At 50.7% G+C, this 14,960-nt stretch overlaps 4 protein-coding genes across 4 annotated transcripts; 1 reads left to right on the top strand and 3 right to left on the bottom strand.

The window, feature by feature from the left end:
• Positions 1-550: 550 nt before the first annotated feature.
• Positions 551-2,270, top strand: CTAM01_09467 (GMC oxidoreductase; the record flags this gene model as incomplete). Its single annotated transcript, XM_060525486.1, has 2 exons — positions 551-1,186; positions 1,248-2,270. The coding sequence occupies 2 exons, from the start codon at positions 551-553 to the stop codon at positions 2,268-2,270; spliced, it is 1,659 nt and encodes a 552-aa protein (XP_060379942.1).
• Positions 2,271-4,111: 1,841 nt separating this feature from the next.
• Positions 4,112-4,846, bottom strand: CTAM01_09466 (uncharacterized protein; the record flags this gene model as incomplete). Its single annotated transcript, XM_060525485.1, has 3 exons — positions 4,112-4,170; positions 4,222-4,673; positions 4,722-4,846. 3 exons carry the CDS (start codon positions 4,844-4,846, stop codon positions 4,112-4,114), a joined length of 636 nt encoding a protein of 211 aa, XP_060379941.1.
• Positions 4,847-10,948: 6,102 nt separating this feature from the next.
• Positions 10,949-12,125, bottom strand: CTAM01_09465 (uncharacterized protein; the record flags this gene model as incomplete). Its single annotated transcript, XM_060525484.1, has 2 exons — positions 10,949-11,177; positions 11,950-12,125. The coding sequence occupies 2 exons, from the start codon at positions 12,123-12,125 to the stop codon at positions 10,949-10,951; spliced, it is 405 nt and encodes a 134-aa protein (XP_060379940.1).
• Positions 12,126-13,359: 1,234 nt separating this feature from the next.
• On the bottom strand, positions 13,360-13,806 carry CTAM01_09464 (uncharacterized protein; the record flags this gene model as incomplete). The annotated part of the gene is made up of 1 exon (XM_060525483.1): positions 13,360-13,806. The coding sequence occupies one exon, from the start codon at positions 13,804-13,806 to the stop codon at positions 13,360-13,362; it is 447 nt and encodes a 148-aa protein (XP_060379939.1).
• Between the last annotated feature and the right edge of the window lie 1,154 nt (positions 13,807-14,960).

Below are 14,960 nucleotides of genomic sequence, written 5' to 3'. Positions count from 1 at the left end.
GTAGACTCCGTTTCGCCCAGACTTTTCTCCACATAGTCCGCTTCGAGCTGCCCTGCCACCGCCGTCATGCTCGCTTTCCAAGAAGCTCGCTTACCACTGCTGTTGCTGCTTGAGGGAGACAAGTCCGGCTTGGCGGGAGCAATTTGAGTTCGTCAAAACATGCGGTATGAGGTATTTTACTAAAGAAAAACAGAAATTTTACACGATCTGCTTTGTCAGTTGCCCAATGCAATGGAGCCTCTCGTGTTGCGCCTCCGCTGCCCAGTATGCTTATATTGCAAGACCCACCAAATTGCAATTATCTTTCCCACATCTAGTTAGCTCTACCCAGTTTTGCGGAGTGCTATCCCTCCAGTACCGAAATTTGATAGTTGGACAAGTTTAGACGAGGATTATCAATCGCATCTTATCAATCTCATCGCTCGAATCATGTAAGTAGTTAATAGATCTGTCCTGCTGCCCGACGTCGTATGGCTTCCGGTCCTCAGACTCTTGGTTGAGTGTCCTGTCCTTGTCTCTTTGAACATCATCCCTCTCTCTTTTACCCACCATGAAGTTCATCACCATGAGCTCGGCGCTTCTTGCGCTGAGCGAGACGGCAGCAGCCCGCCTGAGCCTCAGGAGCAACACCACGACTACCCGCAACACAACCTACGACTACATCGTCGCAGGCGGTGGCACCGCGGGTATCGTGGCCGCCGAGCGCCTCGCCAACTCGGGTCGCAGCGTCCTCCTCATCGAGCGCGGTGGCACCTCCTTCTACATGACCGGCAACAACAAGACCATGCCGTGGAACAACACCGTCACCATGTACGATGTCCCCGGTATGGCTGACTTCACTGGTGCATCGCCGGACCTGCAGTACTGCAGAGATCTTGCCATTGCCGCGGGATGCCTGCTCGGTGGCTCCACCATGCTCAACGCACTCATGTACATCAAGCCTCGCTCGGCTGACTTTGCGACATGGCCCGAGGAGTGGCACTGGGAGAACGGTGTTTCGGAAGCCGCGGAGGAGTTCTACAAGCGTCTCCCTGGATCTATTTTGGCGTCTGAGGATGGCAAGCGTTACGACGACGGCGCCTTTGAGGTGATGTCCAAGTTCTTGGATGCTCACGGCTGGAGCGAGCAAGATGCTCTGAACGACCCTGAGTCTAAGGAGCTCATGTACTCGCACCCTGCATGGTCGGTAAGTTACACCATCTCCAACCTATTCCTGCTTATGAACAAAACTGACGGATCCCTTCCAGATCGCTCACGGTCTGCGCGACAGCCCCGTCCGCGCGATCCTACCCGACGCCGAAGCCCTTCCTAACTTCACTCTGGAACTCCACTCCATGGTCCTCCGCGCCATCCGCGACGGCAGCCTCATCACCGGTGTTGAGGTCGAGCATGACGGTGGAGCCCGCGAGATCATTAAGCTTAGCAAGGGTGGATCTCTCGTCCTCGCCGCTGGCTCCCACTCTACCCCTCGTGTCCTCTTCAACTCCGGCATCGGCCCCGCCAAGCAGATCGAAATCGTCGCCTCCGGCACCACCAACATCCAGCTGCCGCCCAAGGAGCAGTGGATCGACCTCCCCGTCGGCGAAAACCTCAAGGACCACGGCATCGCCACCGTCACCTTCACCACCAAGGAGGAGCTTATCGCGCTCCCCAAGACTGCGTGGACTGACCCTGACCAGGAGACTGTCGACCTCTTTGCTCAGGGCAGCGGTCTTATGGCCCAAGCCGGTCAGCGTCTCAACTTCTGGACTAGCGTCAACACTACCGATGGTGCTACCCGCCACGTTCAGGGTACTGTTCGCGCAGACAGCAACAACACCATTGGCGTCAAGGTCTACCTGACCCACGGCACCACCTCCACCGGTACCGTCGAGATCACCCCCAGCGGAGCGACCAACATGACCAAGAACCCCCTCATGCACACCGAAGGCGACAAGGAGGCTCTTACCACCTTCGTCGACCAGCTTCTCCAGTGGGCTCGCGAACCCAACAGCATCCTTACCGTTCCCGAGAACGCCACCGCGGAGGCTCTTGTGGCTGCCATCGGTGGTGGCAGCCATTACCTTGGCACCACTCAGATGGGCACTGCCAACGATGGAAAGAGCGTTGTCGACCCTAACACCAAGGTCTGGGGCACTGACAACCTCTTTGTCGTGGATGCTAGCATGCACCCCGAGGTTCCTACTGGCAACACTCAGGCCCCCATCATGGTGGCTGCTGCTTATGCCGCCAAGAGAATCTTGGACCTGGGCCTCAGCCTCGGGTGCTAGATGTGCTCATAGTCACTGAATAAGGTAGCCATTGAGGTTGAGTCTGGGATATGATAGCTATATGTATAAGTAAACAACACATGGATAGCCAGTGTTTCTAAAATTCAATGTTAATCCCGTAAACTAAGCTTTTCCTCGCTGTGCTCACGTCCCTCAAATGCATGGGCAATACGTCATCGTCTTGTTGTTGAGACGGTTTCTGCCATCATATACCAGATGCAAAAACTTTCATCGGGTTGTCATCAACACACAGAATGCCATATCTCTCTCCCCCGGAAGCACCATGAAGAAGCCAAGGCGTCTAGAGAATGGCCGGGCCGCGTCGCAGGGCTTGATCGATCCCTCGGCACCAAGATACTACCCCCCTTTTCAATCGCTATTACTTGTAAGTCTCCATCTACTTGAGGTACCGAAGTCTGGATGTAGTTCTCAGGTCGTTTGGATCAGCGTTGATTGGTGCGCTGCAACGGTTAGTAGCCTTGGGACAAGAAATTTCCTTGCAGTTACACCTAAGCATGTACGCACTAGCCACTTCCTCAAAACTGCCGCTGTTGGAAATTTGTTGTTCAGTGGGTTCTAACGGGTGATTCATAATAAAGGGGTTTATGTAACATCAAACTCAATTAGGACTCGAATTTACATGCTAAGCCTTTGTAAACTTCCAGATAGGGTGTTATGACAATGCATCTAAATTTGTGCAAAAGTCTCGATCCTCGTCTGTTCCCATAGTCTCAGTGGTTTGATTTATTCCTCGATTCGCTGGAATCAGGAGAACGGCACTTTGAGATACTTCTGTTCAAGTCAAGACTCTCGACTCGTCGCGCTAATAATGATCGTCAGTGCAGCCGTGTTTATCGTTCGTTTCTATCCTGTAGCTTTCTTAACTTCTGTTCGCCATAGTGTTGGTAGTGTATTTCTGGAAGAAAAGAGGGGTGCATTCTATCACAAGATCAGTTTAATATTCTAAGAAGTTCTGTGAGATGAGAAACACTGCTCGTGATGTCGCTGAGCCGACCTTGACCTGATCATTTGAGACTTGGAACTGCGGCATACGTTAGGTCGATATAGCAAGACTGTCTCTTCGCAGGGCTGTCTCTACCGGCTTCATGAAATGCAGATACGGGCACAGTTTTCGTACTTGTCTTCATGATTTAAACCGGATATCTACAGTGTGAAGTTTCGAGGAATTTAAATTTCCAAGCACATAGACAAAACATGATCCTCTAACTCCTGATCACTCAAGAACACAACTGCTCCTCAATGTCCATACCAACGCTTAGGCATAACGTCGTTGTGGCCAGCTATAGGTCATTAGAGTCTGATGTAATGAGAATTAGGGCATCATGTTTACCTTGAGATGCCGTACGTGGTTGTGAAACACAGTCTACTTCGTAGATTAGTTTTTGGTAGACTAAAGAGATTACACTGAGATTTAACATGGCAATTCACATTGAACGTGAGCTTGAAGTGGTATAAAAACCAGTTTATAGCCAGATTGCTATGGAAGTCTGACTTTGACCAAGGCTCAGGTAATGCTATGTACAAGTCATACTGAACAGTTCCTTTCCGAATGAGCGTTGGTTCCTAACCCACCAAAAGCGTTTATTCTGAGGTCTGGTGAGCGCTCACTCTAGTATCCACTGAACGCTCGTTTGCATTTCTTGTCGCTGCTCATTTCACATTACCACAAGACCTGTCAGGTTCCTTCCGTTCCCAATTGAGTCTCTATTGTTCCCGTGATCCTGCAGTACAAATGTCTTGTCGTAGTCGCTCGACGTCAGAGTGGGTCGATCAACTTTCATCCCTGCATGATGGGCGGTAACAAACGTCTCGGAACAGAATTAAGACCAAGCCCAGGAGTATGCGTTCAGGTTTCCGAAGCCACCGGCGAAAACGCAAGCTATGTACTTGTCAGCTTAATTCTTAAGTCTCTTTTATTTTGTATCCTTACTCTTGAGGTAATGGCCTCCAGCAAAGCTGAAGAGGTTGCTGCTGAAGAATGGGGTTGATCCGCCAATTCCCTCATCAACTTCGCCAGGCTCTCCGAGATAACGGATCTTGTCGACTTGAATTGGGTTGCGGTTCACGTCGTAAACGATTGTTCCAATGTGATGGTTTCCTCCACTCTTGACGGTGGTGGTGGTGCAGCCTTCCTTGTTTCCGTCCGGGCTGGTCTTCCACAAGACAAGGTCGAGGACGGGAATGCACTTGGCGTAGCTCTTGCCGTTGGAGAGGAGACGACGCTGAACACAGATCTCGTTGGCTCCGCAGGGGGTGTCCGTGATCTTCTCGCGGTTGCTGCGAGGGTTGGCGACGCAGAAGCTGCGGATGATGTTGGACTTAAAGCAGACCGAGCGGTCATAAGTCTGTCCAGCCGGGCATGCGGTGTTAGGGAGAGTATCCCTAGTGACAAGATCCGTCAGGTTCTAGTCCGCGTTCCGTGGTTCCAACTCAACCGGAGCAATGTCGACGTAGGTCAGGGTGTTCTCCGGCGTGCCAGTCAGATCCCTGACTTCAGCCAGAGGTCCAGCTGCGCAGGCAGCGGCAAAGATAGTGGTCAAAAGAATGTACTTCATCTTGAGTTGCAAAGATATGTTGATAAGAGAGAGAAAGGTGTGGATGTGATGAGATGCTCATGAAGCTGAAGCATGGAATATTGAGAGCTCTTATATGTTCTTCAAGTCACCCCGGTATTACACCAGCTACACTTAATCATTGTAAGCTTGTAGCCGTCTGGTACGGAACACAAGATACTGATTCCAGTTCCGGATCTCCGAACATCATCACCTAAACTTTGATTTTCGTGGTGTAGTTGGCTGCCTCGACTTGCTGCTAACATGAACAATACTTTATCAAAGTTCTTGGTATTTCTGTCTGCATAATGTCGTAAAAGACCTACCCCTCGGTTTTTCCTGAGCAATTAGCTTTCATCAATTTGATAAATCTTTCTGGTGGCCTCCTATACGGCATAGTTGAAACACTGTTATAGTGGTCGAACTAGCCCTACCGGATTTGAAGCCAGAGTTTAACTAGACCCAGGAATACGAGTTGGGACGAGCGAGGTGACTTACAACACCACAAGACAAAAAAGTGTCAATGACAATACCTCTAGCAATTTTATCCTTTCTTTAATATTACACAGCTATGCGCCTAAAGGGATTAACTACAACGGGCATAGCACCAACCCAAACACCGCGACACTCCCGCTCCCCCATCGCCGTGCACGTTGGATGAAAAGGGGATAATCACAGTAGCCGTGATCAACCAGACTTCAGGAAGAACAATGAATCCTTCTCGAACGAGCAGCTGAATAATGTAGCAGACCTGCTCGTGATGTCGATTTCAGTAGGAAGGCTGGGGTGGCCGGTGCGTTGCGCGCGGTCAGAATTGTGGCCGGAACCTGCGGATGGACAGCGTTTAGACGGCGCTTTAAGAAAAACTCTCAACGGCACTTTCGAACACACGAACGCGCTTAACATCTGTTTTGTAGAATGAAGCAATGAATTTTCTAATTTCTTGTTCAGGGCTACCCCACGAACCACAAAATAACGTCACGCCTTTTGAGTTGCCTCCTATTACTCCTATCCAGATTAGGACTATGCTCCCTGAGCAGAACATGGAGGAAAGCCTTCTCTGTATGGACGCGATCCACGAGCATATGCGAATCTGAACACTTTCTTCTGCAACAATATATGAAGAGTTACAAGAGTTACAGGTGTACTTGTATTTTGCACTCAAGTGGCGTACTTATATAACGCCGCGACTTACATCGCGGCGAGAAGCCGGATTGTTTTCAGCGCCTGGGAATGATTGATGATGCGTCGGAGTCAGCCGCTGCGATCAACTATCCCATGGACACAACGCGGGGAAAACTCTCCAATTGTGGGCGAGACTTGGTGTTTGAATGGAAAGATTGGTCTGGATGAACTCAGTTATATTAAGTGAGGCGCTGTTATTACTAGTTTAGCTTTGAAGCTAAGTCTTCACAGTAGAAGTTTAACTCCTCAGGTTACCAAGCCGCTTATGGCTAAGCTTTGAGGCTCTATTCAAGCACTTGGAACTTATGTAGAGTTTATACTGCGGTGATCTAACCCCAAAAGGAGAGCGTATTCACGGTCATTTCACCACGTTTTCCCTCGGGCATACGGGGTTTGTTGACCCTATTCCCAGCCAGGTTGGTCATGGTCCATCGCGAGCCGCAGGGTCCCCTCGCTTACTCAATTAGTACATATCTCGGCGAGAGCGCTGAGATACCTCACTTAGAGTTCACGCCACGGAGATCTAATCGTAAACGTGGAAGGCACACAAAGTCAATTCATCCACGTGACTGTCGCACATACAATCAACTCAATTTGCGGCAAGCTGCTTATCGTCCAGTCAAGCTATGGGGATCGCCTTGATCCGACGTAGAGCAAGGATGAGGAGAGGATCAATCCACATGTGGCACACCTATGGAGTATTCCTCACTCATTCACCTTTGTAGAAAGGCTATTGGTGAATAGCAGCTTGAGGAGCTCCAGTCTTGGATTGCTATGGGCAACGTATTCATGACTTCTACGGCGGTGAGTGAGTTTCTAGAAAGTTAAATTTGTCGAAGCTGACGACACTTCACGAGAAAGAAGGAAATGGCAACAGAATAATGAGAAATCGGACTCTTCCCGTCGAGATCTATCGCTTCAATACACAAAGCTCATCCGCAATATGCTATGGATTAAGTTACTCGATGTTGGGGAAGCTTCAATTCCTGACAGGTTCAGGACGTTGATGGTGAGATTGCCGTCGCCGCTGTTATATCAAATGAATCTGGTTTTCAAACCGGTGATGCCATGACCTCAATTCAGCACTACGAGAAACCTCCCATTCAAAGGAGGATATGAGTGAGACTGAGGCTGAGGTCGACGAAAGTGGTGATACAGTAATGCCGGTTTAAGTTGGGTTGTTACAAAAGAGGGTGTGCTGTCGGGCTCCTGAACACCCTTTTTTCCATTCACTGCATTTTTAGCCCACACTAAGGATGTGTTTACGGACGCCTTTGCTCATGCGTTTTCTGGTACATCAAGCACTTAAGCGTGGCCCTGACAGCCTATTGGCGAAGCTTAAGGCTTCCCATCAGCGAAGCAGGCCTCCCATAGGACACCGTCATCTAGAAGTGTACACGCATCAAGTCTTTTCCGCTCCACGAGTCGATTCTTTAAAGCGACGAGACGAAGTGGCTGGAACTACCTGAGGTGAATACCTATTGTACTAAGCTGGTCTTTAGATAGGGTGGTACGTGGATGCATACGTCAAGCTTCTCCTACCTTTTAAAAGTGATTTGGGACACAGTTTTGTGAAAGATCACTCTCGAAGTCTCGCGCGACCGTATGGCAAGATTCACATGGGATATATCCAAGAATTGTACCGTACTTTAACTGAAATAGAAGCCTTCCCAGGAGTATCACACATTGGCAAGCCACTGCAGGTGTAGGTATGTATGTACGTCAGGCGAACCCCACCGTGCGTCCCAAGGCCAGGCGCTAATGTAGGCGGGGGTCGATGTGCATTGCATAGTGTGAGCCTTCACTGCATTCTTAACTCACCCCAAAGGAATGGTTCCTCTGCCTAGGCCATGAAGGAATGGGCGCTGAATGCATGGCAAAAAGCTTCACTCATTCGAATCAGAAACATGACGACCAAAATCAGAAATATCTCGAACAGTGTACTCAGCGAGTTTACTCGGAAACTGCCGAGGATTGTGGTGAAGTTTCTAACAAGTTCTGCTGTCCTCCACGGAGCCGTAAACGGCGCGTCTTTCACGTACAGGGTACTATGGCCTTGTTGCATTCAAGAACGCGTTAGCCAAACTTGTGCCCGCACGGCGTCGAGGTTTATCGCAAGTCAAGCATGAGCCCCAAGTCGTAGGGTATCAACTGTCAAACTCGCGGTCTTCTCATGAACTGAGGCAGCAATGATTGCCGAGGTTGAGTGTTCCATCTTACCTCGCAGAAATGTCTGTGGAAGTTTTCGGTCGTTATCGGTGTGCTAGACCTCGATCCTAGACATCACTACCGACACTCAGTGAGAGGCCATAACGAAACAAGGTCGAAGCTTCGAGCATACATAGAGAACAAACTCTTCGTTCAGTCTGGGCCTTTACCTGTGCATAAAGCGAGAGGGCAAGACAGAATGGTAGCGAGGAGCTGACTATTGCGCATCTCCAAGCTATTATGGGCGGCCAGGATGAAGATATTTTTTCCGTCTATAGGGAAGCGAATGCCAGTGAGGATGAGGGGGGATACGGTGCATCTTTACGGTCAAACGGTTGCGATTGAGATTGAGAAATAAATTCAAGACTAGATTAGGCCCTACCGATGTCTTTGATCTATTTTCGCTGCACCCCTCTGCTGGCTACTTCACAGCGTTTCTAACCTACCCCAAGGACATCAACCCGTCTCTGGCCCTCTCGTCCTACTTCAACTGGCATGATGGGCTTGCCCATCCCTGGACACCGCGCCACCGACGCAGCTCCTAGGCTTCTATTGGCGAATCAGAGCTTCCATGAGACGTTGGTAGTATCTACCTACTGAGACAAATCGCAATCTTGATTATGCCGACCTTTACTCTCCAGTTTAAGGTTCATATCATTCTGCACTGCAATATTAACCCTCCTCGGTCAGACTGTTAGCTATACACCTACTGGCTTTGAGTTTGCTGGTCACATGATACATCAGACAAGTTAGGCAAAGAAGAGTACCACACCTGGAGCACGTTGCGCCAGAGATCTATCTCAGACATGGCTTCATACCTTGTTGTCATTTAGGGAGATACAGGCAGCATGCACGCAATCTTCCTTATTGACAACGATTTGATACTACAAAGCAGGCAATCTAGAATCGACCAGGTTCCCCTATCTACAGACCTGAGGATAACACGATAACGCGCTGACGGCAAAGTCAAGTTAACGAGATCAGGTAATGATATAGATCTGGCTGTAGAGTCACGCGGGAGAGCCTGGAGCGTGTAGTTAGCTCTGATGTTCAACGATCTCCCTTCCTCATGCTTCGCTGTTGGCACTCCGTACAAACCCCTTAGGATGCGGCTCTTTCACTGCATTTTTAACTCACTTTGATTGAGGTCATCAATCTACTTTTTTCCCTCCTGCATTGGCTGGACGATATTTTTTAGCCACTCAGAGATTCCTTCACTGCATTCTTAACTCACCCAAGGCTATCAATCGGCAGGCTCTCTCCCCATACATTCGGCTGACGCATCATACCTGCCCTATCAAGATCTCAGAACCCTGCCCAGCGTAGCTCAAGTGGAAAAACTACTGTCTGCTGACCCTACCAATGTGCATCATGGCTGCAATCCGAACCACACCGAAGGGGCCTCGGATAACTCGGTGTCAGCTCATACTAACAAAATCACATACGCTAATGCAATGCAGCAAGACCGACTTCATTGCAACTTTAACCCACCCAAAGGACATCTCTCACATAGACTTTGGCAACAGCAGCCACCTCGCAGCACATTGCACATTGAACCCTTGGAGGATCCCGCTAATGCGAAATCCAGCAACCCTTGCCTTGCAAGCCTCGTTCAACATGTTCTGTACGGTCGCCAGGTTCAAGGATCTCATTTCACAGCAATTTAGTCCTCCCCAAAGGACATCTCTCTCGCACGCTGAGAGGAAAGTCGCAAATGCGCAAGTGCATGTCGCGTGGTCTGCGGTCACGGATAGAACACATTCGCCGATCTCGGGATTCTGAGGTGAATGGTAACAGATTGTATTTTCGTAGTATTCTCAACTAACTTGAGGTAGAAGATGCTGAATCAGCGAGCTACCGTAGGTGTCCGCTCGATAGTCGAGTCTCGCCGACATCGCTCTCCAATCCTCCACTCCATATTGACAGAGCTTGATTATGACACCAATACCACCGACGTTGGTTGGCATTGATGTAACCCCACGAAACTCTCGTGGCCGATAGCCGCGGGGCGCATCTTTTGCCGTCCCTTGTGAATCCGTTCGACTCGGGCATTTAGCCGGGCCCGTTGCCGTGCTGCGGCTGCCGGTGAAGTCGAGGTGCTGCTCCTCCATCACTTAGCCTCCCTCCCGAAGTGCGCTCGTGCCTGATTCCCTTTGGCGGCTAAATGTTTCCATGTTTGCGGCCGGGTGGTGGTCCATAGTTGAAGCCTTTCATGTATCTTCGTTTCGTAGCGTGGAGCTTTGGCGCCTCAGGCTCTCGTATCGTCGTTCAATCGTTCTTTCATGACCTTCTTTTGGGGTGTGATGTGGGATAAGTCGTGGGTATCTTGTAGTAATTCGAGGCTGGATTCTTCGCTCGCTGGTAGTGGTGTTTGTATGTTTGAAAATCGCTGCCCGTCTGTCTAGTCTTTCGTTCTTGGATCTGGTTGTCTTTCGGATCGATGCATCGTTCTTCGTAGGTAGGATAATGATCGTCCGTCACTCGGAAACTCGGGGTGGCACACTTGAATAGCAAGCGAGCGCAATGCGATAAAATGGTATATTCAAAACAGCCCCCGACTCCATAGATGCAATATATGCAGGCGTGATATCTTTCGCCCAAAAGGTATATGTTCTTCGTCCCCACTGGTAGGAGGGATAGATAGATCTCGAATATAGACAACAGCAACAAAAAGATAAGGGTATAGAATCTCGCAGTATCCGCAATGCGACCTCAGTTCGTCTTCTGCTTCGGCGCACCCTTGAACTTGCGCGTAATCGCGACACCAGCGACGCCAGCAACCATGAGGGCCTCGACGCTGAGCAGACCGACCCAGATGATGTTGAGGATCTGCTCCTCGTAGCCGCTGCCAATGTACATTGTCATCTTGTCGTAGAGCATGGGGTAGGCGCCGGTGACGAAGAGGAAGACTTGGGTGACGTAGAAAGTGTACCAGTAGGGACTGCGAATGGGGACAGGTCAGCAACAAGAAAAAGAGGTCACGAACGTATGGTTTAGTGTGGTTCCATGGCGTTGGTCTTATAAAAAAGGTTGAGGTGGGTGCTAGATGAATGGGCTGGACCGCTGTGGTACTACCACGGTACCACCCCCACCCTCAGCTGCCTTGGAAAAATGAAATGTGGACGGGCAAAACAAGGTAAGGTGACCTTGGAGCTAGCGCGTTTGCGATCGTCCGTGGATTCGTGGAACCGTCCGTTCAATGAGTTGGGTGTGGTGTAAGGTGTTGGATCTGTGTCCCCAAAAATAAAAGGGAAATGATTAAATTGCGGGGATTTCTTCTTTGAAACCTTGTCGCATGGAAGAACCAGGTGGCGCTGATGGTGGGATTTTGGGGGGTTCTTGGGGCCCTTGGGCAAGCCTTGCAGATGCAGATTGGCGCTTGCCGCCTGCCGGGTTTCCTGCGCACGGAAGTTTGAAAGTCAAAGAGACAAGGGAGTTAGGGGAGATTTTGCAATGCGCATTGAAACGATAGGTGCAAAGAGTAGACGGGAAGAAGAAGCAAGCAAGCAAGCAAGCAAGCAAGGAGGCGAAAGTCAGGGAGGGATGGATTGGAGGGTTTGATTGAGTTTGACGCTCATCATTCAAAGTTCAGACGGAAGGGAGTTCAGATAGATGTCTGGAACTATGCCGCCTCGTTGACAAGACGGGCGATGCAGGGAGTATCCGTAGACGAGAGAAAGACAGAGACCAAAAGCAAAGAGACATGAACTCACCGACTCTGTTCCGTCAAGCGCGTCCAGCGGATGCGCAAGTGATCCGGTTCCCCAGCCTGCGACGCCTGGACCGCGAGAATGATGCCAGAGAGGCAGAAGGAGAACAGGAACATCATACGCTGGAATAGCGTGACGTGGGAGTTGAACTCGAGCAGGGTGTGAAGGAAGGCGAACATGATGGGCTGCAGGTTTTTCGATGCCGTTGACGTAGCGGTGAGACCTGACGTGGTTCTCTTTGCTGCAGAAATGCAGGGTAAAAGAGGGCGAAAGAAAAGTAGAGAGGTGGGAAGTCTGGATTCTGGAGAGCGTAGGTGCAGTAGTGTGCTGTTTGGAGGCGGATACTCGCGCAGCAGCGGTTGTTGCGGTGTGACTGACGACGATTGACGAACGGAGGGCAAACGATGAGGTGTTGCTGCGACTCTGCGAGTGCCACTTCCAGGGCCACGAGGGCGCGAAAGAGGGCGAGATGGGGGGCTGGGAGCGATGATCAGGTGGCCGGGGGGTCCGGGGAGAGTCGAGACTCTCACGCGAGGAGGGGCAAAGCGTTGAAGCGACAGCGGTGCTGCGATAGTGTGACTCGAGTCTGATTATGTTTTGGTTGTGGGTGATTGCGATTAATGCGTGTGTGCTGCGAGTAAACGCTATTCAATATCCGTACGGAAGTTTGTAGGAGAATGTCTTGGTGCCACGAGGGGGAGAAAGCAAGGGACGAGCGGGTGTTTGTCAAAGAGACAAGGCTTGATAATTAAACAAGGTTGCAGTGGATAATAAAGACAAGACGACACTGAACAAGTGGCCACAATTCTTGCGGGAGGAGGAACCAGAGAGACGAGGGACGGAGAGGGAAGCCGGCGGTTTGTGTGCCCGTTCGATTGGAAGTGTTGGGGTTCCCTGGTGGTGGACAGGAGGCAGTACGTACCTACCAGCCAGAGGTAAAAACAAATTTAAAGGTGGCCCCACAGCATGTCTTATCGCGCTCCACGTGTCCTTATCGTCGGTCCCAAAGTGGATGGCGCCGCTGCCCCCGTCGGTTGGCGGGCCTAGCAAGCCGCCCACTGCCGCTGTGCCGCTGGTCCACCACTAATTCGGCCCTGGCGCTGTCTGTTTCCGGCCTCAATCACCGCAACGGTCTAGGCTCAATCCACTAATCCACTCTGCTGCTCTTCTTTGAGAAACCAATGGAGGAGAATCGAGACTTATTGATCGGACCAGATCTGGTGATGGCTGCACATCTAGGTATCGAGTGAGTTGGTGAGCGAGATTGTATTTGCGTACTCTGCGGCACAAGACGACTTGCAACCTCGACGCTGTTGACACAAGTTATGGAACTCAATTACGGATAGGTATTGTAAAAGTGTGGATGGTGGAGAGATCCACAGAAGAAGCATCAAGACAAAGACGTTCCATTCTTTACGCATCCCGAAGAAACTGATCCACCGGAACACCCTTCTCAAAGCTATCCCGATAAAACTCATCCAGCTTCAAAATCAATCCGTCCTCAATCTCCATACAAACCATCGCCACAAAACACCACTCCGCCCCCGTCGCCGCCTTCCTAGGCAACGATCCCAGAAACGTCCCGTTCATCAGAGACCTAAACACACAAGTCGTCCTCGTTTTCCCATCAACGCCGTCGTTCTTGGCCCACCAAATGGGCGTAGACGGGTCCAGCACCGCCTTAAAGTCGGGAACGGCGTTGCGCCAGACCCGATGGTGGTTGTCCATCCGCGTCACGTGGAGTTGTGAGCCGTGGTCAATGTAGACGCCGTTCGGCGCAAAGAGCTGCGCGAAAGCGGCCGGGTCGTTGCTGGACCAGGCTGCGACCCATCTTTCGGGGAGGGTTTCTTCGGATGTCATGTTTGGCGAGTGTGATTTAATAAAGATTGAGATGAACGGCAGTTGCGGCCAGAGTAGACGGGCCACAGTCTGTCTTATATCTCTTTACGTCTTCCCTTCAGTTCTATTCGTGCTCAAATTTGCCCACCTACACACGGTCTTCGGCATTTATTGCTGGTCCTATTGCGTTTCCATGATTTTGAAAAGCGACCCACTAATGAGTAAGGTAAGGTACCTTAGGCATGCACATACTTGAGGTACTACCACATGTTCGAGTCTTTTCCCAACCGTTGGAGCCGTGAAGAGCACGAAGGTTGACGCTATTTTACTGTGACGGTGTGACCTCTCTCGGCAGTCAGCTTATATGACAGACAGAAAGATCTGCTGATTGGCAAGGTAACCCGAAAGGAAGATGCAGTCTTCAGCCGATCGCCCCGGACCCGGCGCTCTTTAGCAGCCGAGACGGACTTCTAGGCCGAGAGGTCCGTCGGGTCTTCATTACCTTACACGGCAAGAAAAGCCCGTTGATTGTGCAGACTGGGGTGGCCTCGGCTTTCCAAGTTTTGCGACAGTAATCGATACTCTGGAATGCGGCGCTCTCGGAAACTGCTCTGCGGGGTAACCTCCGTACCTTCCGAATTCCAACATTCGAGGTACTGCTTTTCGGCTTCCGTTGGATCCACCCATCGGCTCGGAAGTGGGTCGCAATCGGCCTCGATATTTTTGGGAACCTGGAAACCAAGGCAGTGAGCGTTGCAGTTCAACCAACAACCAACATGCAGCTTCCCACTCTGAACTTCCAACTACCAACACAGCCCCCAATTACCAAAGTCCCAATTCATTCAATCATATCATGCAACAGTGAATTCGAAACGCATCCTTCCGACAAGGAGGCGGAGATCCATGATGATCAAGCCACGTCGAGCTGGCCGCAGTTGGCCATCGACGCATCGGCGTCCGCTCCAGCAAGCTCACGCTCTTCATCTTGATTAACGACAAGCGGCTGACCGCTTAATCAACCCAGCCATATCTGCGCCTGTTTTCACCTGCTGGATTTCTTGATTAACCGCGTCGAGCATTTAGTCGCCTTCTGCTCTATTCCGAGGAGTCCATCAGTTTGGTGGGGTGGCGGGTCTTCTTGTGCTCTTGCTGAGCCTCCCACCTGCATCGGCGCT

Source organism: Colletotrichum tamarilloi (assembly GCF_030869305.1).
Source record: "Colletotrichum tamarilloi strain Tom-12 chromosome Unknown Scaffold_37.1, whole genome shotgun sequence".
NCBI lineage: Eukaryota > Fungi > Ascomycota > Sordariomycetes > Glomerellales > Glomerellaceae > Colletotrichum > Colletotrichum tamarilloi.
Note: the sequence above shows the minus strand (reverse complement) of the source record. Positions and strands in the feature narration are given on the sequence as shown.